This window comes from Alosa pseudoharengus, unplaced genomic scaffold, assembly GCF_046254945.1.
Source record: "Alosa pseudoharengus isolate Yale_2024_CS ecotype anadromous, Long Island Sound unplaced genomic scaffold, YU_APseudo_1.1 YU_APseudo_1.1_scf_1, whole genome shotgun sequence".
NCBI classification, from domain to species: domain Eukaryota; kingdom Metazoa; phylum Chordata; class Actinopteri; order Clupeiformes; family Clupeidae; genus Alosa; species Alosa pseudoharengus.
Window position 1 is genome coordinate 13287096 of NW_027468564.1, and position 20409 is coordinate 13307504.

At 42.4% G+C, this 20409-nt stretch overlaps 2 protein-coding genes across 6 annotated transcripts in view; one reads left to right on the forward strand and one right to left on the reverse strand.

Moving 5' to 3' along the window:
* Positions 1–636: 636 nt before the first annotated feature.
* On the reverse strand, positions 637–13496 carry LOC143121316 (uncharacterized). Of its 3 annotated transcripts, none has more exons than XM_076281676.1 (10): positions 13339–13496; positions 11321–11419; positions 8540–8635; positions 8092–8144; positions 7755–7803; positions 7593–7652; positions 6650–6731; positions 5934–6104; positions 5203–5476; positions 638–2514 (listed from the first exon to the last, which is right to left on the reverse strand). In XM_076281676.1, exons 1-10 carry the CDS (start codon positions 13405–13407, stop codon positions 1377–1379), a joined length of 2091 nt encoding a protein of 696 aa, XP_076137791.1. In that variant the 5' UTR covers positions 13408–13496; the 3' UTR covers positions 638–1376. The 3 variants fall into 3 exon arrangements, with proteins under 3 accessions (XP_076137804.1, XP_076137791.1, XP_076137798.1); XM_076281683.1 differs by having other exon boundaries at positions 13328–13496; XM_076281689.1 differs by lacking the exons at positions 11321–11419; positions 13339–13496 and adding an exon at positions 9041–9608 and having other exon boundaries at positions 637–2514.
* Positions 13497–15297: 1801 nt separating this feature from the next.
* LOC143121471 (uncharacterized) overlaps positions 15298–20409 on the forward strand; it is a 26011-nt gene continuing 20899 nt past the window's right edge. For 2 of the 3 annotated variants that reach the window (XR_012986498.1, XM_076281841.1), the window contains exons 1-2: positions 15299–16812; positions 16934–17014. Coding sequence is in view for 2 of the 3 variants with exons in the window: in XM_076281841.1 (XP_076137956.1) it covers positions 16711–16812; positions 16934–17014 (183 nt within the window). In the remaining variant the exon portion in view is untranslated. Of the gene's footprint in view, positions 16813–16933; positions 17015–20409 lie in introns of all 3 variants that reach the window. The other variant, XM_076281847.1, reaches the window with a different exon arrangement.

Here is a 20409-nt window from a genome sequence, read left to right on the forward strand (position 1 = left end):
TGCTGATGTGTGGATGCAATTCATAACGTTTTCCACAGTTAAAATAAAGGTTCATACTTCTCCTTGGGACAAGCACTTTTGAATTTTGGAAAACACTTTTCCATTTACATCGGGATTTTGTAAACATTCAGTGTCAGAGTCAATAAAATGAGCCCTTCAACGAAATTGACAAGCAGCTGTAAGTAGGCTAAGCATGCTAAATTCGCCATCCAAACAGTATTCTAACGTTAGCTTTGAGATACTGCTTGATTGCATAACTTAACTTAGTTTAGTCTCTTCAACGTAGCCTACTATGTTGTGATAAGATCTTAGCAGAGTTAACTTCAATGCAGCAGTTTTGAACAAATTTGCGCAGCATGGTCAAGATGCTAAGCGGATTTAATAGCAATTTAGCCAGACGTCTTCTATGCAATGCTTCTATGTGGCAACAACAATCCTTCAACAATCGTGAATATTTTGTTAAATGCACATGCAGAGGAGTGGCAGCAGGCTACGAAAGAGAGCGGGGCGGGGCAAGGAAAGGCTGCGGGCGTAAAAAGCGCAGCTCAATGGCAATGCAAGGATTTGATCTTATATTTAATTTAAATTAAATTAAATTAAATTAAACATAGAATATTTATGTGTGCCGGCCGATTTTTATTTCGTGGCGCCCCGCCACAGATTAGTCAATGTATGGGAAACACTGGTTTGTACTTGTGGGTGAGTGTGTGATTACTGATTACGATCTTTACTCTGTTGACTCTGGAACAGCTCCCTCAGGTGTTGTGTTGTTGATTCTCTTGGCACAGTGAATGTGGTCTAGCATCTGTGTGAACGTGCTCAGTTGTAAACATCCAGGTTCTCTTTAAAGGTGCTCTAAGCGTTGCTGGGTAACGTCACTTCTGTTGACTTTCAAACAAAACAGAGAGCTAGCTCGCTACTTCCTCCCCCTCCCTCCCATGCTGCTCCCGTGCAATTGAAACTCTCTTAAATGTGCATCTCGTCTGTGATTTGCTGGAACAGTTTGTTATGTTTTTATGGGCTAGGTTTGCCCAGGTTGTTTTTGTTGCCGTTTTTGGAGCCTGGGCTGTCCACAGACATCACATTTTTTTTAGTGTATTCAGGACACAGACAGCAAGCGGTTGGTTAGGTGATGTTTGCAGTAGCCTAAGTGAAAATCTTTTAGCCTAAAAAAAGCATTGGCATCGCTTAGAGCACCTTTAAAAACGCATTGGCATCGCTTAGAGCACCTTTAAGACAGAAACGCATTGGCATCGCTTAGAGCACCTTTAAGACAGAAAAACGCATTGGCATCGCTTAGAGCACCTTTAAGACAGAAATGGTTTATTGTCTGTTTGGCATGTACAGTGAAATCTCTTGTCATGTCAGGAGCAAGACTACGTGTGAACGACCTCTCCACCCTGTCCTGTGTGAACGCTCCCTCCACTCTCTCCACTCTGTCCTGTGTGAACGACCTCTCCACTCTGTCCTGTTTGAACGCTCATTCCACTCTGTCCTGCGTGAACGCTCCCTCTACTCTGTCCTGTGTGAACGACCTCTCCACTCTGTCCTGTGTGAACGACCTCTCCACTCTGTCCTGTGTGAACGCTCCCTCTACTCTCTCCACCCTGTCCTGTGTGAACGCTCCCTCTACTCTGTCCTGTGTGAACGACCTCTCCACTCTGTCCTGTGTGAACGCTCCCTCTACTCTCTCCACTCTGTCCTGTGTGAACGCTCACTCTACTCTCTCCACCCTGTCCTGTGTGAACGCTCACTCTACTCTCTCCACCCTGTCCTGTGTGAACGACCTCTCCACCCTGTCCTGTGTGAACGCTCCCTCTACTCTCTCCACCCTGTCCTGTGTGAACGCTCACTCTACTCTCTCCACCCTGTCCTGTGTGAACGCTCACTCTACTCTCTCCACCCTGTCCTGTGTGAACGACCTCTCCACTCTGTCCTGTGTGAACGCTCCCTCTACTCTCTCCACCCTGTCCTGTGTGAACGCTCCCTCCACTCTGTCCTGTGTGAACGACCTCTCCACTCTGTCCTGTGTGAACGACCTCTCCACTCTGTCCTGTGTGAACGCTCCCTCTGCTCTCTCCACCCTGTCCTGTGTGAACGCTCACTCCACTCTCTGCCTGACTCTCTGCTGTGTGCCTGCGCGTGTGTTTGAGCAGATCGAACAGCCCCGAGTACTTGTGTCCGCACAGCGTGCAGGCGGACAGCTTCCTCTTCTGCGGCTTCCGCTTGTGGGCGTGCCACTCGTGGCTGATCAGGGCCTCCTCCATCCGGAACCTTCTCCCGCAGCTGGTCAGCGGGCAGACGAACTCGGACTCCTCCTCGCCGTGCGCCGTGCGCTCATGCTCCGCTCGGCGACAGCTGGAGGCGAACCTCTCCTGGCACAAGCCACAGCAGTACGACGACGTCCTCTTGGCCTTCACCGGCGCCATCATCGTGGAGTTGTGCCGCTGCCTCCTGTGGGTGTCCAGTTGCAGCCTGTCCGTGAAGGCCCTCGGGCACAGGAAGCACTGGAACCTTAGAAAGGAAGTAATCATAAAGCACTGGAACCTTAGAAAGGAAGTAATCATAAAGCACTGGAACCTTAGAAAGGAAGTGATCATAAAGCACTGGAACCTTAGAAAGGAAGTAATCATAAAGCACATGTACACACATGAAGCACTGGAACCTTAGAAAGGAAGTGATCATAAAGCACTGGAACCTTAGAAAGGAAGTAATCATAAAGCACATGTACACACATGAAGCACTGGAACCTTAGAAAGGAAGTGATCATAAAGCACTGGAACCTTAGAAAGGAAGTGATCATAAAGCACTGGAACCTTAGAAAGGAAGTAATCATAAAGCACATGTACACACATGAAGCACTGGAACCTTAGAAAGGAAGTAATCATAAAGCACTGGAACCTTAGAAAGGAAGTAATCATAAAGCACATGTGCACACATGAAGCACTGGAACCTTAGAAAGGAAGTAATCATAAAGCACTGGAACCTTAGAAAGGAAGTGATCATAAAGCACTGGAACCTTAGAAAGGAAGTGATCATAAAGCACTGGAACCTTAGAAAGGAAGTAATCATAAAGCACTGGAACCTTAGAAAGGAAGTAATCATAAAGCACTGGAACCTTAGAAAGGAAGTGATCATAAAGCACTGGAACCTTAGAAAGGAAGTAATCATAAAGCACATGTACACACATGAAGCACTGGAACCTTAGAAAGGAAGTAATCATAAAGCACTGGAACCTTAGAAAGGAAGTAATCATAAAGCACATGTACACACATGAAGCACTGGAACCTTAGAAAGGAAGTAATCATAAAGCACTGGAACCTTAGAAAGGAAGTAATCATAAAGCACTGGAACCTTAGAAAGGAAGTAATCATAAAGCACTGGAACCTTAGAAAGGAAGTAATCATAAAGCACTGGAACCTTAGAAAGGAAGTAATCATAAAGCACATGTACACACATGAAGCACTGGAACCTTAGAAAGGAAGTAATCATAAAGCACTGGAACCTTAGAAAGGAAGTGATCATAAAGCACTGGAACCTTAGAAAGGAAGTGATCATAAAGCACTGGAACCTTAGAAGTAATCATAAAGCACATGTACACACATGAAGCACTGGAACCTTAGAAAGGAAGTGATCATAAAGCACTGGAACCTTAGAAAGGAAGTAATCATAAAGCACATGTACACACATGAAGCACTGGAACCTTAGAAAGGAAGTGATCATAAAGCACTGGAACCTTAGAAAGGAAGTGATCATAAAGCACTGGAACCTTAGAAAGGAAGTAATCATAAAGCACATGTACACACATGAAGCACTGGAACCTTAGAAAGGAAGTAATCATAAAGCACTGGAACCTTAGAAAGGAAGTAATCATAAAGCACATGTACACACATGAAGCACTGGAACCTTAGAAAGGAAGTAATCATAAAGCACTGGAACCTTAGAAAGGAAGTAATCATGAAGCACTGGAACCTTAGAAAGGAAGTGATCATAAAGCACTGGAACCTTAGAAAGGAAGTGATCATAAAGCACTGGAACCTTAGAAAGGAAGTAATCATAAAGCACTGGAACCTTAGAAAGGAAGTAATCATAAAGCACTGGAACCTTAGAAAGGAAGTGATCATAAAGCACTGGAACCTTAGAAAGGAAGTAATCATAAAGCACATGTACACACATGAAGCACTGGAACCTTAGAAAGGAAGTGATCATAAAGCACTGGAACCTTAGAAAGGAAGTAATCATAAAGCACATGTACACACATGAAGCACTGGAACCTTAGAAAGGAAGTGATCATAAAGCACTGGAACCTTAGAAAGGAAGTGATCATAAAGCACTGGAACCTTAGAAAGGAAGTAATCATAAAGCACATGTACACACATGAAGCACTGGAACCTTAGAAAGGAAGTAATCATAAAGCACTGGAACCTTAGAAAGGAAGTAATCATAAAGCACATGTACACACATGAAGCACTGGAACCTTAGAAAGGAAGTAATCATAAAGCACTGGAACCTTAGAAAGGAAGTGATCATAAAGCACTGGAACCTTAGAAAGGAAGTGATCATAAAGCACTGGAACCTTAGAAAGGAAGTAATCATAAAGCACATGTACACACATGAAGCACTGGAACCTTAGAAAGGAAGTAATCATAAAGCACATGTACACACATGAGGCACTGGAACCTTAGAAAGGAAGTGATCATAAAGCACTGGAACCTTAGAAAGGAAGTGATCATAAAGCACTGGAACCTTAGAAAGGAAGTAATCATAAAGCACATGTACACACATGAAGCACTGGAACCTTAGAAAGGAAGTAATCATAAAGCACATGTACACACATGAGGCACTGGAACCTTAGAAAGGAAGTAAGTGAGTGAGTCAAATTAATTCATAATTGATTCATTCTGTTTTGTCTGTTTGTTTGTTTTTTGCTGACGATGAACTTTGTGTGGTTTGATTGATTTGAATTAATTCAAACTGACCAAAGAGCAATGACTAACTACAAAGACAAATAATACAAATAACCCACATTGAACCAATAGTCATAATTATATAAAACATAAATAATACAAATAACCCACATTGAACCAATAGTCGTAATTATATAAAACATAAATAAAAGGGAACCAATAGTCGTAATTATATAAAACATAAATAAAAGGGAACCAATAGTCGTAATTATATGAAACATAAATAAAAGGGAACCTTCTGGTAAGCGCCTCTGCGGCTCGGCGCGACGCGAAGTAGGCGGAGGGTGGTCGAGCGCGCCGTGGCCTCGGGCGGACGGGGTCGCTGTCGTGGACGTGTGTGTGTAAGTGGGCCGCCAGCTGCTTCTTGTAGAGGAAGGTGCGGCGGCACTTGGGGCAGGCGTGCGACTTTGAGCTCGCGTGGGAGCGCTCGTGTGAGCGGAGATTGCCAGGGCTCACGTAGCGCTTGGGGCAGTAAGCACAGGCATACAGTCGCTCTGGGGTCGAGGATGCTTTCTCACACACACACACACACACACACACACACACACACACACACACACACACACAAACAATGCACGCATACATAAAGACACAAATACAAGAATTAAAACAAGTTAAAAGTGCACTATACCCATAAATGGCAGCTAGCTTTAGAAGTGATTCTTCAGCTTAAAACAAGTTAAAAGTGCACTATACCCATAAATGGCAGCTAGCTTTAGAAGTGATGCTTTAGCACTATACCCATAAATGGCAGCTAGCTTTAGAAGTGATGCTTTAGCACTATACCCATAAATGGCAGCTAGCTTTAGAAGTGATGCTTTAAGTCAGGGCCAGCAAATCTGCCATGCTAATTGTGACCCCACATTTTGAGAAACAACAGTTGAAAATGAGGTACACCTGGAGAATACCTGTATGAACAGCTGGTGAATAGCTGTGTGAATAGCTGTGTGAACAGCTGGTGAATACCTGTGTGAACAGCTGGTGAAGACGAAGCAGATGGTTGCTTGTGACACGTGTGAAGGCGCTTGTGGTGCATGTTGAGGTCGTATCGGAAGCGGAAGCTTTTTCCACACACAGGGCAGGGGAACTTCCTCCTTGAGGAGGGGGGGGCTGGTGACTGACTGGAGGACCCTTTTCCTTTTGTACCAGAGACACACACACACACACACACACACACAATCATAATCGGGATACTGAAGTACACATATAACGCAGTGAGTATGTGAGAGAGTGAGTGTGTGACTGTGAGTGAGTGAGTGTGTGAGTGAGTGAATATGACTGAGTGTGACTGTGAGTGAGTGAGTGAGTGTGTGACTGTAAGTGAGTTATTGAGTGTGAGTGACTGTATGAGTGAGTGAGCGAGTGAGTGAGTGTGTTAGTGAGTGTGAGTGAGGGAGGGAGTGAGTGACTAAATGAGTGATTGAGTGTGTGAGTGAGTGAGTGTGTTAGTGTGTTAGTGAGTGTGAGTGACTGTATGAGTGTGTGAGCGACTGAGTGAGTGAGTGAGTGTGTGTGAGTGTGTGTGTGAGTGTGTTAGTGAGTGTGAGTGAGTGTTCTCTCCCCCAGCTTACCAGACTGACTGAGTGAGTGTGTGTGAATGTGAGTGAGTGTGTGTGTGTGTGTGTGTGAGTGTGAGTGTGTGTGAGTGTGTGTGTTAGTGAGTGTTCTCTGCCCCAGCTTACCAGACTGACTGTACATGTCATCCCCATCTCCAGAGATAGGGGGCAGCAGCAGCCTCTGCCCATCCGATGACACCAGCACAGTCTGCGTGACATGCCAAACAACACCAGAGGACTCCTTAGCAGATTAGCATTAGCTAGTTATTTTAGTTAGCAGATTAGCAGTTTTATTAGCAGATTCATTAGAATTAGCTTGTCAGTTAGCAGCTTAATTAACATCAGCTTGTCAAGTCAAAATTTTCAGTAATTGGTAATGTCAATTAGCCTAGAAATCTAGACGCACCCCCGCTAGGGTGCGTCTAGATTTCTAGGCTAATCTAGCACCTCTCCACTGGCTTGTGAGCTCGAAAAATTAAACTTCTATCAGGCCAAACAAATCGTGTATAGAGTCGTTAGGCGGGCTTAACATAATGAAGGATGGCAGAGTTGCATCAGTTTGGCTTGAATTCCCTGCTACTTGAAAACAAATAAGATAATGTTGCTGTTGGCGAACAGTGTGACGCGAGTTAAGCTTTTATTAAGTTGGCAAAAGTTTGAACTAGCCAACTAGCTCCGCTGGTAGGAAACGCATGGGACTCATAGAGCTGTCCTATTGCGTGCAGAGGGAATTTGAAAGACAACCGATTATCCCGCCCCTCGGACTGAGCACTGCGAACGGTGAGTGCCCAGACCCTACATTTTAATGTGGGTCTGGCTCTTCAGGCTAAATGTCAATATTATGCTAAACTAAAATCATATCATACTACGCTAGTTTAATTAGCATTATCTTACAATACCTGTATCAGTAATGTTGATAAATGCTAAACTAAAATCACATCAGACTTACAGTACGCTAGTTTAATTAGCATTAGCGTACAATACCTGTATCAGTAATGTTGATAAATGCTAAACTAAAATCACATCAGACTTACAGTACGCTAGTTTAATTAGCATTAGCGTACGGTACCTGTATCAGTTCAGCTCCACTGGAGTCCCCATATCCATCATTATCAGCTTCTTCTTTAACCTTCATAAGACGAGAGAACACCATCACACTCTGACTATCAGACATCATGTGTCAATGGGTTTTTGTGTGTGTGTGTGTGTGTGTGTGTGTGTGTGTGTGTACCTCAGTTTTAAGTTCACCATCATACCCTCCCTTCACTTCCTGGGATGCACTATAGGGGTCAGAGGTTAAAGAGGTTAAAGGTGACATCAGACTTCTTTGGCACAATACAACCCTTGATCTGTAGGGTGTTCCACTGAGTATGTGTGTGTCTGTGTGTCCGGGTGTCCGGAGGGATTAACATGTATGTGTATGTACTCTGTAGTGTGTGTGTGTGTGTGTGTGTGGTCCTGTGGATTAACATGTATGTAAGTACCTGTATGTAATCTGCAGTGTGTGTCTATGTATATATATGTCTGTCTGTCTGTCTGTCTGTCTGTCACATTTGTCATGCATTTACCTGTTGGTACTCTGCAGTCGCTGATGCAGTTCATTCCTCAGGTATGTGACAGTCTGTATAAGCGCACACACACACAACACACACACACACACACCTTGAATAAAAACATTTAATTCCACTTACATTCACAAACACACACACACACACACACACACACACACACACACGACAAACAAATATGCCAAATGTATAGCAACCTCCAATAACACACATGCACACTTTTTCTAATTGTAAATTTATTTGATGTCTTGGTATCTGTGCACTTTATGTATGAAACATGTGCCATGTAAATAAAAGACTTATTTATATTCTTTGAGGAATGTATGAAACATGTGCCATGTAAATAAAAGACTTATTTATATTCTCTGAGGAATTTAAAGTGAGTTGCATTATTACTCAGATGCACACACACACACACACACACACTCACACACACACACACACACACCTGGTTGGCCTGTGTCAGTAATTTGTCCTTTTCCTCCAAGCCGTTCTGAAGTTGATCGATCTTCAATTTCAGCTGCTTGTTTGACTCCACTTCACTCTGAGAGACACTCACTCACACACACACACACACACACACACACACACACACACACACACACACACACACACACACACACACACACACACACACACACACACACACACACACACACACACACACACACACACACACACACACACACACACATTAACATAGTCAAACACTTCAAAGACTTTATCACAGACCTGTTAATTTTCAATAATTCAAAAGATTGAAACTCAGCACATGAGGCCTACAGTAGAACTGATGAGAATGAGACCCATTTAGAAATATAAAATAGAGAAATATATAGAAAAGGCCATTTCTGAGCTCTCAGGAGATGACCCATTTAGAAATATAAAATAGAGAAATATATAGAAAAGGCTCTGTAAAAACGAGAACTCTAAATATGGTATCGGTTACCGTCCAACCGGGGTGGGGGGTTATGGTGTCGGTCCGACCAGGGGTGCTGGCGTCTTGTTTGTGCGATACACTACAGACTCTGTACATTTAACAATTATTTATTAAACACTACATATTAAATAAATAACCAGCTTCTCAAAATAACAGTTAACAAAGTAATAACACCAAATCCTATACAACAGTATACAAATATTTCAAAATATTTGTGAAATTTGTGCAATTTTAACAAAGACTAATTACAAACTATAGAACAAGTGCAAAAGAAAGTGCAAAACAACAAAATGTGCAAATGTGATCATCAGTCACTACTTATGGCAGAGCTGACAACTAGCATGCTACAAGCCATTCTCCTTGGCTTTAAAAAGATCATTTCAAGGGCCCTTTGGTAATTTCACTGTTTTACTATGCTTGTGCTTGTGCTAATGCTTATCTTCATGCAGGCTGTCAGTCTGTTTCCCTGCAGCCTGTTCCGCAAGTCTGTCCTGATCTATACACAAACGAATGAAGTGAATGAAGTTTAGATTATTATGGATAATGTATGGAATTTGAGCACGGAGCGCTTTTTAATTTAGAGGCCGGAGTGGCCGCTCTGTTCCGCTCAGATACCGCTCACACCACGAGTCTGAGGCATGCCCAACTGTCTTCTTAATAAAACCAAGACCGTTAAATTTCAAAGATATTGGCCATATAGCCTAAGTTTGTTGATGGGGATGGAGTTAGCTAAATAATTTAGAAAGCATACGCGTAGGCACGGATGGGCCTGGACGGGCCTAGGCCCGTCTATTGTCAGTCTTGCGCGTCCAGTTAGACGCGCAAGTCAACACTGTGCTGAGAGCAGGTGGCTGTTTACTCGGCCGCTCCTCCGGTCAAATTCACGTCAGGTCAATTTCGCTCCCCGGTCCCAAAGAACTAAGAGCAACGGCAATATATTTCACTCAGAACATTTATTTTAAAAGACTGCAACATTGATAGTGCAACAACAAACAAGCTTGGCAACGTTAATACACATAAGCCTAAAACTAAAGGGATCGGTCGGGATTAATTGGCAAAAGAATACAGGCAGCAAAGTTTTACTTCAGCCCTCTACTTGATATGAAGCATATTCAAATTGCTCACGCTTTTCTTTGCTCATGTTTCCTCTTAGATTCCAAAATGAATCTTTACTCACTGAAGTGCGCCAAACGGATGAACCCAGCATCGGTGCGTCGCATAAATTAAAACACAAATTGAAACAACTTGATCATTGGACAATCCTACCACAAAACCTTTCCATAGGCCTGCAACGTTTATGACATAAAAAGTGGAACATGAACGCATTTCATCACACCTGTCAATGAAACGGAGCTGTGGCTGTTCGCGATTTGACTGATTCTTGAGAGCGAGGAGCGAGATATTTGCACCGCTGAGCTCCGCTCACTAGCTCTGATTAGGAGGCATATCACATATGTTAAAATTATAAAATCTGATTATTTTTCGATTCATGACACGTTTCTTCTTATTTTTTTAATGGTTAGGAGAAGGGAGATTGGCGTTGGTCACGGTTTGGAATGGGGAGAAGGGAGAAAACAGGACAGAGTAACACGTTTTTTTTATTTTTTGACGATGTAGTTAAGGCGGCAAGCTTGTTTTGCCAAGGCAGCCGCCTTGACTGCAAAGTGCTGCGGGAAACCCTGGACTCTATGAAAAGACACCGGCTTATTCCGCACTCTATAGAATCTATCTACAGACTCTATGAAAAGACACCGGCTTATTCCGCACTCTATAGAATCTATCTATGAAAAACACCGGCTTATTCCGCACTCTATAGAATCTATCTATGAAAAACACCGGCTTATTCCGCACTCTATAGAATCTATCTATGAAAAGACACCGGCTTATTCCGCACTCTATAGAATCCATCTACAGACTCTATTACCGGTGTCATCAGTCTAGCTGGGCAACTGCATAAAATAACAGAATATCAAACAGTTTTCAGTAGTGTGCTTCTTACCTGTAATAATACAGTGTGTGTGTGTGTGTGTGTGTGTGTGTGTGTGTGTGTGTGTGTGTGTGTGTGTGTGGGAGTGAGTGTGTGTGTGTTTCTTACCTGTAACACTTGTGTGTGAGAGAGTGTGTGTGTCTGTCTGTCTGTCTGTCTGTCTGTGTTTCTTACCTGTAATATTTGTGTGTGAGAGAGTGTGTGTGAGTGTGAGTGTGTGTGTGTGTATGTTTCTTACCTGTAATATTTGTGTGTGAGAGAGTGTGTGTGAGTGTGAGTGTGTGTGTGTGTATGTTTCTTACCTGTAATATTTGTGTTATACACTGAGTGGCCCTCTCCAGGTCAATGCAAACTTGCTTGTATGTCATTTCCACATACTGCTGCTGACTCCCATCTTCCATCTACACACACACACACACACACACACACACACACACACACACACACACACACACACACACACACACACACACACACACACACACACACACACACACACACACACACACACACACACACACAATCATCATCATCATCATCATCAAAGGCAGTTCAGCTCTGAGCTTCCAATATAAAAAGACTTGGCAGCGCTATGGAAACCACATGCATTACAGCGACCGGCTGTCAATCATCAAAGTGGCAGCGCTATGGAAACCACACACATTACAGCGACCGGCTGTCAATCATCAAAATAGAGAAGGTAGAGGAGTTGAAAGGAACCTTTAAAAAGCATACAAATCTTATTCAGCGGTTTTGGGTGGAGATCAGCTATGTGAATATGCTACTACTAATATAAAAGGTCACGGCCATGTCCATTTTGTCAAAGTAGCTCTCGGAGGAAAGAAGGTTGGAGATGCCAGACCCAGAGGAGTCTACGAGGCTATAAGAAGTCACACGGTCCTATCAACATGGGTTTCAGAAGGTCCCTTGCCACAGGTATATATCAAGCACCATGCCGTCTTGCTTCATACACGGCACGGGACCTAGTGAAACCCATGAATACCAGACCTACATATAGAAACCCATGAATACCAGACCTACATATAGAAACCCATGAATACCAGACCTACATATAGAAACCCATGAATACCAGACCTACATATAACCCATGAATATCAGACCTACATAAACAGTAGAAATCCCTTGGAATATTACATTTGTATATGATTAGTTTTAAAGTTTAGCAGGCAGACATTTGGTCCAATGTCTGACACCCATGTCAGCCATGCATTGCTTTGGAAATCTGTGACCAAGTAGCCTTTGGCCGTGCCTCCATAAGTATAAGTATAAGTATATAGAGTCTTTTGATCCTGTGAGGGAAATTTGGTCTCTGCATTTATCCCAATCCGTGAATTAGTGAAACACACTTAGCACACAGTGAGGTGAAGCACACACTAATCCCGGCGCAGTGAGCTGCCTGCAACAACAGCGGCGCTCGGGGAGCAGTGAGGGGTTAGGTGCCTTGCTCAAGGGCACTTCAGCCGTGCCAACTAGTCGGGGTTCGAACCGGCATCCTTCCGGTAACAAGTCCGAAGCGCTTACCAGTAGGCTGCCCCATTGAGAGCATACGAACATACTCCTGGGGTCCTTTGGCCGAGCCTCCATTGAGAGGAGCAAAGCAGGCTTTACCTAACGATAACTCCTCCATTGAGAGCATACTAGCATACAGTACTGCTGGGGTCCTTTGGCCGGCCGTGCCTCCATTGAGATCATACTAACATACTGCATGAGCATATGGTCGGTGCACCAGCTGCACAGCGGCTAAGAGGAAAGCGCTCCAGAGGGTCACCAAAAGATTGACGGCTGCCCTCTCTCGACACTGGAAGAACTACACAGTTCCCGTTGTCTCAGAAAAAAGCGGAACATCCCAGTCACTCCGTTTGAACTGTTGCCTTCGGGCAGACGATACAGATCAATTAACGCAAGGACAAATAGACTCAAACATAGCTTTTATCCAGCCGCAATAACCACCCTCAATGCTACAGGTAAGAAATAAGGTGCAATATGGAATCTGTTGTGAAATGGATCAGTGCAATGACAGAAAGTGCATGTCTGTAGATGTATGTTCATACTGTACAATAACTGGGTGTGTGACTATGTTTGTTTATGCTGCTGTGTTTCTATGTATTCTTTTTAAGTAACACTAGCACTTAAATTATATTTGTAAAGACTCATGAATATTGCACTGACGGGAGAGCACTTCAAATTTCGTTGTAGGCTACCTGTGACAATGACAATAAAGACCTATTCTATTCTAAATACCGATGGCCAAAATGCGCGTGCAAACAACATTATGAACACAAACACACCTTTGACTCACGTTAATGGATGACGGCGGCGGCATGCTAGGCACACTTAGTCTATATTTCGGTAAAATTACCGCATACATTTCGGTAAGTTCAGCGTGCAGCCAGCAAACGTTTAATCAAATTCACTGGCACTAACTTTTCTCCTTTTTTCAAGTATTTGTCTTCTTCGTTTTCGTCTCTTCTTCTTCTGCTTCTTTTTAGGTCATTGTTCAATTGTTTCATACCGCCACCTACAGTACAGGAGTGTATAGAGCGTTGCAGAAACCTTTGCCTATAGTCAATCAAGAGGGTGTAAAATACATTGAAAAATAATAAATAATACCAAAACAAACAAACAAAAATAGCAAATTATTCTCATTAACTCAGTTCAGTGTCTTTCAGGAAAGTAAATAAGGTTCTAATGCATTACTTGTTCTCCAAGAATATCATCAATGTTATTGTCCATTTCTTGCCATCTCACTGTAGCCTATAGGCTACCTCCTGTCTTGATTCATGCAGAATGTATCAAATGTATGAACACACTGATGTGCTACAAACTTGTTTTTTTTATTCATTCAACCTGGAGCAACATGTTAAACGTGTCTCGGCTCCCCATTCACTGTAATCACCCACTGAGCATGCTGCGCAGCTTACAAACCAAAGGTAAACCATAAACAAAGGCGTGCATCAATTGGCCAACAGAATCTCACATAGGTAATGCTTTTAACTTAAATCGTATTATATTATATGTGAATATTACACCTCCTTCATCTAAATAAAACATGATCCACATCTTCCTGTGTGGCATTCTGTGCATAGGCCATTACCTTTCACTACCAGTTTAAGTGTTGAATTCAATCCTGTATGTCCCATTCTTAATTTTTTTTTTAAAAAACGGGCATATACTTTGTTTCTTTGGTGAAAGAAGGCTGTCTTGGTAACCATGCATGATGTCAGAGCCAAGGATTACTCCAGACCAATCACCTCTGTTTTGTTCCCCACTAGTTGCAAGTGAAAGCAGCGTGTGTGTGTGATGGGGGCAGAATGAGGAAGCAAGATGTTTTGAAAACAGATTAATGCAACTTTACCCACACAAAGAGCTCACTATCAAAATACACCTACGCTATGTGTGCAAGCATGCACAAACCAAACAATGTGTTTGTATGCATGTGATTGTGTGTGGTTTTCTGTAATGTATTTGTGTGCAAATAAAAATGTGTGCGTGTGTGTGTGTGTACAATTGGGTGCTGACAGCATTCTTTTGGCTTTGGTTCATTATGTTCTTGTCTGCAGGTTCTTAGTTCTTAGTTCTCATTCTTTGGCTTCTCTTGGTCTCTGCGTGGCTGTGGCTGTAAAACATCTGGACTCTCCCCTCAGATCCTCCGCAGCTGCTATTGCTGCTCCGTCGACAGCATCCTCACCAGCTGCTCCACGGTGTGGAATGCATGGGAACTGCACAATCGCCGACAGGAAAGCCCTACAGAGAGTGGATAAGTATAAGTATAGACCCTTTCAACAATAAAAACAAAAACAATGCTTGAACGTTCTATTTGGTTCCCAATCTACTTCCTCTGCATTAAGATAACATATGGTATGTTAAAACGGAAGCCTTGTGGGGCCAACTATGATGCTGATAATGGAACTCTCTTGAAAGGGTTTATATATACTCCTTTGATCCCGTGAAGGAAATTTGGTTTCTGCATTTATCCCAATCTGTGAATTAGTTAAAACACACTCAGCACACAGTGAACACACAGTGATGTGAAGCACACTAATCCTGGCGCAGTGAGCTGCCTGCAACAACAGCGGCGCTCGGGGAGCAGTGAGGGGTTTGGTGCCTTGCTCAAAGGCACTTCAACTGTGCCTATTGGTCGGGGTTTCGAACCGGCAACCCTCCGGTTACAAGTCCGAAGCGCTAACCTGTAGGCCATGGCTGCCCCAGAGTGGTGAAAAGTGCTCAAAAAAATAATTGGCACATGATCACTCTCGGTCATCACTGACCTTCATCACTCACGGTGTCTGCGTCGTGCACGCAATATCATCAAGGACCACACACAGTACACCCCAGTCATGGGCTGTTCACCATCCTCCCGTCCGGGAGATGTTACGGGAGCCTTAGGAGTCGCACCAGCAGGCTCAGAGACATGATTTGCATTGAGAGAGGATCTTATGTAAAGTACCCCATGCCAATCGTCACTTACCCTTCACCATACCTAGAGTTTCGAGAATATAAGAGTATAATATAATAAGAATAATAGAATAAGACAATCTGACTCAGCTAAACTCTACCAGCAACCAGTAGGTGGCGATGATATTACTTTCCGTCCTTATTTCTTGCAATTCTTTTTGTCTCTTCTTCGTCGTCTATTTATGGAAAAAAATTGGCAAAAGAAAAGTCTTCAGGGGTGATACAGTCATGATTAAGGGGCGATACAATCGTGACAGAATAACCGGCATAGAAGGAACACACATTTAATAATAACACAAAAAAATGGCAAGACTACTAGTGCATACATTTTCTAAAATTCTTTAACTTTTTAAAACGCACAACCTTTACTTTGAAGACAATGTATTCCTATTTCCGGCGTTCGACTTCCTTGAACAACAACGATCTAGTCGCGCTGAGTTGTTGCTAGCCCCTCTTTGGGAGACAGTAGCCTAAATAACCTACACATGATTGTTATCAATTACACAGTATAAAGAACTGCACATGAATTAACCTTCGTGCAGTTCATGCACGTGTCGTCATATATATATTTTTTTAATCCGGCACGATGGAGGGCATTTGGACGGTTGCTTGAGACCTGAATCTACAGAAGCCTTAATGGTTAAACCGGACTGAGATAGCTACACTTCTACATACCTGCAACCATACCTCCAACCCTCGCGTTTTCTTCCAGGTTTCTCCCGTATTCTAACTTTTTTCCCCGTTGTCTTCCCGTTGCAATATTTTCCCGTAAAATATCCCGTATTTTAATACTCTCATAGCATTAGCCGTACCAGCGGACCTGGCAGTCTCTGTAACCTTAATCTACGGTTGTCCTGTTGTTCTCCGGATTTGCCCTTCCAGATCTTAGAGTGACAACATTAGCCTGTTTAAGATAACGATGCGGTTCTTATGAGAGCACATTTTGACGACAATCTGTAAGCAGTCACGTTAGAGGTAGCTTTACAGCTTCACAGCAGTTTAGTTAGTGGAGCAGTAGTAGCCTGTAGTCTGGGTAACCTATACTGTAGTCTGAATTGTTGTTGCAACAGAAAGACAATACATTTTCTCTTATTACACTTTTTGTTTAGTTTGTTACGATTAGCTGTCAGTCAAAGTTGCCTTCTGGTGATATTTTTCATTGTGAAATTAGTATTCAACACATCTAGCGAGTTAACACAGTTCAAAACGATCAGAAATGGAGCCTAGGAGCTTTGTCACACGCTCCTGGCGCAGTTTACAGTCACAACATAGGCCCACCGGTAGCGAGAATCTCCGGAGAGCGGTCCACTCCGAGAAGGTAGGTTGGAAGACACGACTAACATTTCAGAAGTAAGCACTACCTCTCTCGCCAATATCATGCATTGCATTTGTTTGTGATGTATGTGTGTGTGTGTGTGTGTGTGCGCGCGCATGTATAGATGCATGAGATTGACCAGAGTCACAAGAGAGTTTGCGTCAACCTGGAGAAGGCTACCCAATGCATCACACAAGCATTACAGGTAACACACACACACACACACACACACATTGTTGTACACACGCAAGCAAGCAGTACACACAGCTATATTACTCCACCTACAGTAACAGTGGTGATCCTCAATGACTTCAACAAACAGGAAATCAATTATTTCCTCCAAAGCACTTTAGTCAAAGTCAAAGTCAGCTTTATTGTCAATTTCTTCACATGTTCCAGACATACAAAGAGATCGAAATTACGTTTCTCACTATCCCACGGTGAAGACAAGACATATTTTACCAATTTAAGTCCACAGACAAACATAACATTCAAGTAAACAAAAAAATAAGTAAATAAGAGGGCACATATAATGGAAAAAATAAGAGCAGCAAAAGTTGGTTGAAATTGTGCATAGACAGTCAATAAAATACTAGTGCAAAGTCAGGCCAATAAAAGGCTGAGTTAGTTCTGTTTGACCTAAGAGTCATTCCGTGTGAAATCACCCAATTTCAGCACAATTTGGCAGGTGACCCTCTCCGAAAAAATCTGAAAAAAATTACAGGTGTTTGTAGACCAAATCCATGCATAGATCTTAAATAGTATATCTGGATAACTAATCGTTGCAAAACTACAGCCCTTTGAAACTTCAAGTCATTTTAAGCATTGTGGTGAACAATCCTTTTTGTTCAACTTCCAGCATTATTGGCTCTTTTGGTATTTCACACACATTAGTGAAACTATGTGAATAGAAGTACATTTTCCTGTTGAATTAAAAAATCCAATCGGATCAGACGTATCTTGTGTACTTTCCCCTCTGCAAAGCTCTGAAAATGGCTATAAATTCATAATGTTAAAAGACATCATCACTTTTGAGGGCTTCTCATTCAGAAAGTATGTGACACAAATTCATCAGATTTTTTTCCTACACATATATGTATTATACGGTCCTGTCCATGCATTAACTTTGGTTGTTATCATTTTCATATTTTCAGAGCATTTTTTTAAAATTGGGCCTGATTTTCAAAAAGCCTGTTTTCATCTTCTCATTTCACCACGTAGACAGTTAACAGGATTTTTTTTAAATTTACCATATATCATTCTGTATGTGAGGATCATCTGCCCAAAATTTGGGCTTGTTGCTGAGTTTCTTCATTGAGATAAGATTTTTTTTAAATATTGTCTATAAATCAACTGAATTTGTACTGGATCTGCAGTACCACTTTGCACCACATGTGGTGCTCTTTTAATACAATGGAAGTCAATGGAAGAGTAACGGCTCCCACACACAGCTGCGTGCATCGCGTTGCTGGAGACGCATCCCATTCACTTTAAATGGGCTCACGTGATCCGTTGCCAAACTGAATTGTGGGTCCGTCGCGCCGCGTTTCTCCCGCCGCTCGCGTTGAGGAGTTCAGCTGTTGCTGCACCGACAGACGGCACCGGCCAATCAAGCCAATCTACGGACGGCACCAACCAATCACATTACGGTTTTACTTCAAGTCATTTGCATAGCTACCGTCGGGAACACCCACTGGCATGCGTTGACGGAACGCAGCTGTGTGTGGGAGCCGTAAGAGAGTCACTTGTTTGCTGCACATATCCAATCTAAACACACAGTTTATGGTTCATAGTTGAATTGGTCCAAATAATTATTGCAACATGAACAACATACTACTCATACATAAATCTTATCTAGAGAAAATAAACTGATCAAGTAAATTATACACACATAAGACTGACTGGTCATCATACATGCAGCAAGAGGATTTAGCATAATTACCATCTTTGTAATGAGTTTTCTACACCAGCTTTAACCTATCAGTGCCTATGTGAGTACTTTAATAATTACTAGCCAACTGGTTAGGCAAAGTCTATATCCATCGTCAAATGCATGGGATGCAGTCCTCTTTGATACATAGACAAAGAGCATCAATATGGAGATCAGTGCTTCGTCTCCATGTGATCTGGGAAAGAAGTTGGAAAATGAATGACATAAAGGAACATATTCAAGAAACAATGGGTTTCTAAAATTCAGTTCATCAAGGTATTTCACTTGATGAAGATGACCATGTGTGTTTTCATCACAAGTATTCATAACAAGGTTTGAGGACTCGTGGATCCAAGAAGCATTTGTAAAAAGATGATAAATCGTTAGTATTGTATGCATCTGACAATGTACAGAATTTTAGAAACCCCTTTTTACTTGAACCATATGAACCATAAACTGTGTGTTTAGATTGGATATGTGCAGCAAACAAGTGACTCTCTTACTCTTCCATTGACTTCCATTGTATTAAAAGAGCACCACATGTGGTGCAATGTGGTACTGCAGATAAAGTACAAATTCAGTGGATTTATAGACAATATTTGTAAAAAATCTTATCTCAATGAAGAAACTCAGCAACAAGCCCAAATTTTGGGCAGATGATCCTCACATACAGAATGATATATGGTAAAATTTAAAAAAATCCTGTTAACTGTCCACGTGGTGAAATGAGAAGATGAAAACGGGCTTTTTGAAAATCAAGCCCAATTTAATAAAAATGCTCTGACAATGTGATAATGTTAACAACCAAAGTTAATGCATGGACATGACCTTATAATCCATACATGAGTGGGAAAAAAATCTGATGAATTTGTGTCACATACTTTTTGAATGAGAAGCCCTCAAAGGTGGTGATGTTTTTTCACATAATGAATTTATAGCCATTTTCAGGGGGGAATTACACAAGATACACCTGATTTGATTGGATTGTTAAATTCAACAGGAAAATGTACTTCTATTCACATAGTTTCACTAATGTGTGTGAAATACCAAAAGAGCCAATAATGTTGGAAGTTGAACAAAAAGGATTGTTCACCACGATGCTTAAAATGACTTGAAACTTCAAAGGGCTGTAGTTTTGGAACCATTAGTGATACAGATATACTATTTAAGATTTATGCATAGGTTTGGTCTACAAACACCTGTGAGTTTTTTCAGATTTTTTGGGAGAGGGTGACCTGCCAGCCACTGGGTGATTTGACACGGAATGACCCCTAAGTAAGAAAGAAAGTGGCATAGTGGTACAAGTTATGTAAGAGCAGCAGAAGTGTTGTGTTTTCAGGACAACAACAACAAGTTGCAAAGTGTGCAAAGTGTACAAGTGTGCAAGTGGAGTAGTGCAGGCGGCCATTGTGGGTCCAATGTCCAGGATGTTATGTAGCTGAGGGGGGAGAGGAGGGAGAGAGTTCAGCATCCTAACAGCTTGGTGTATGAAGCTGTTGGTGAGTCTGGTAGTGCGGGAGCGCAGGCTTCTGTACCTCTTCCCAGAGGGCAGTAGATCAAACAGATTGTGAGCGGGGTGACTTGCATCACTCACAATTTTGGTCGCCTTGCGGGTGAGGTGGGTGGTGTAAATGTCCTTCAGGGAGGGGAGTGAAGCACCAATAATCCTT

Bases quoted from the DNA above. Each gene is read 5' to 3' on its own strand.
- LOC143121316 (XM_076281676.1), bottom strand. From the start codon at position 13,407: ATGTATGCGGTAATTTTACCGAAATATAGACTAAGTGTGCCTAGCATG. The intron at 11,420-13,338 runs GTGAGTCAAAGG...GTGTGTGTGTAG, and splicing joins CGCCGCCGTCATCCATTAAC to ATGGAAGATGGGAGTCAGCA. The intron at 6,732-7,592 runs GTACCGTACGCT...CATGTCACGCAG, and splicing joins GTGGAGCTGAACTGATACAG to ACTGTGCTGGTGTCATCGGA.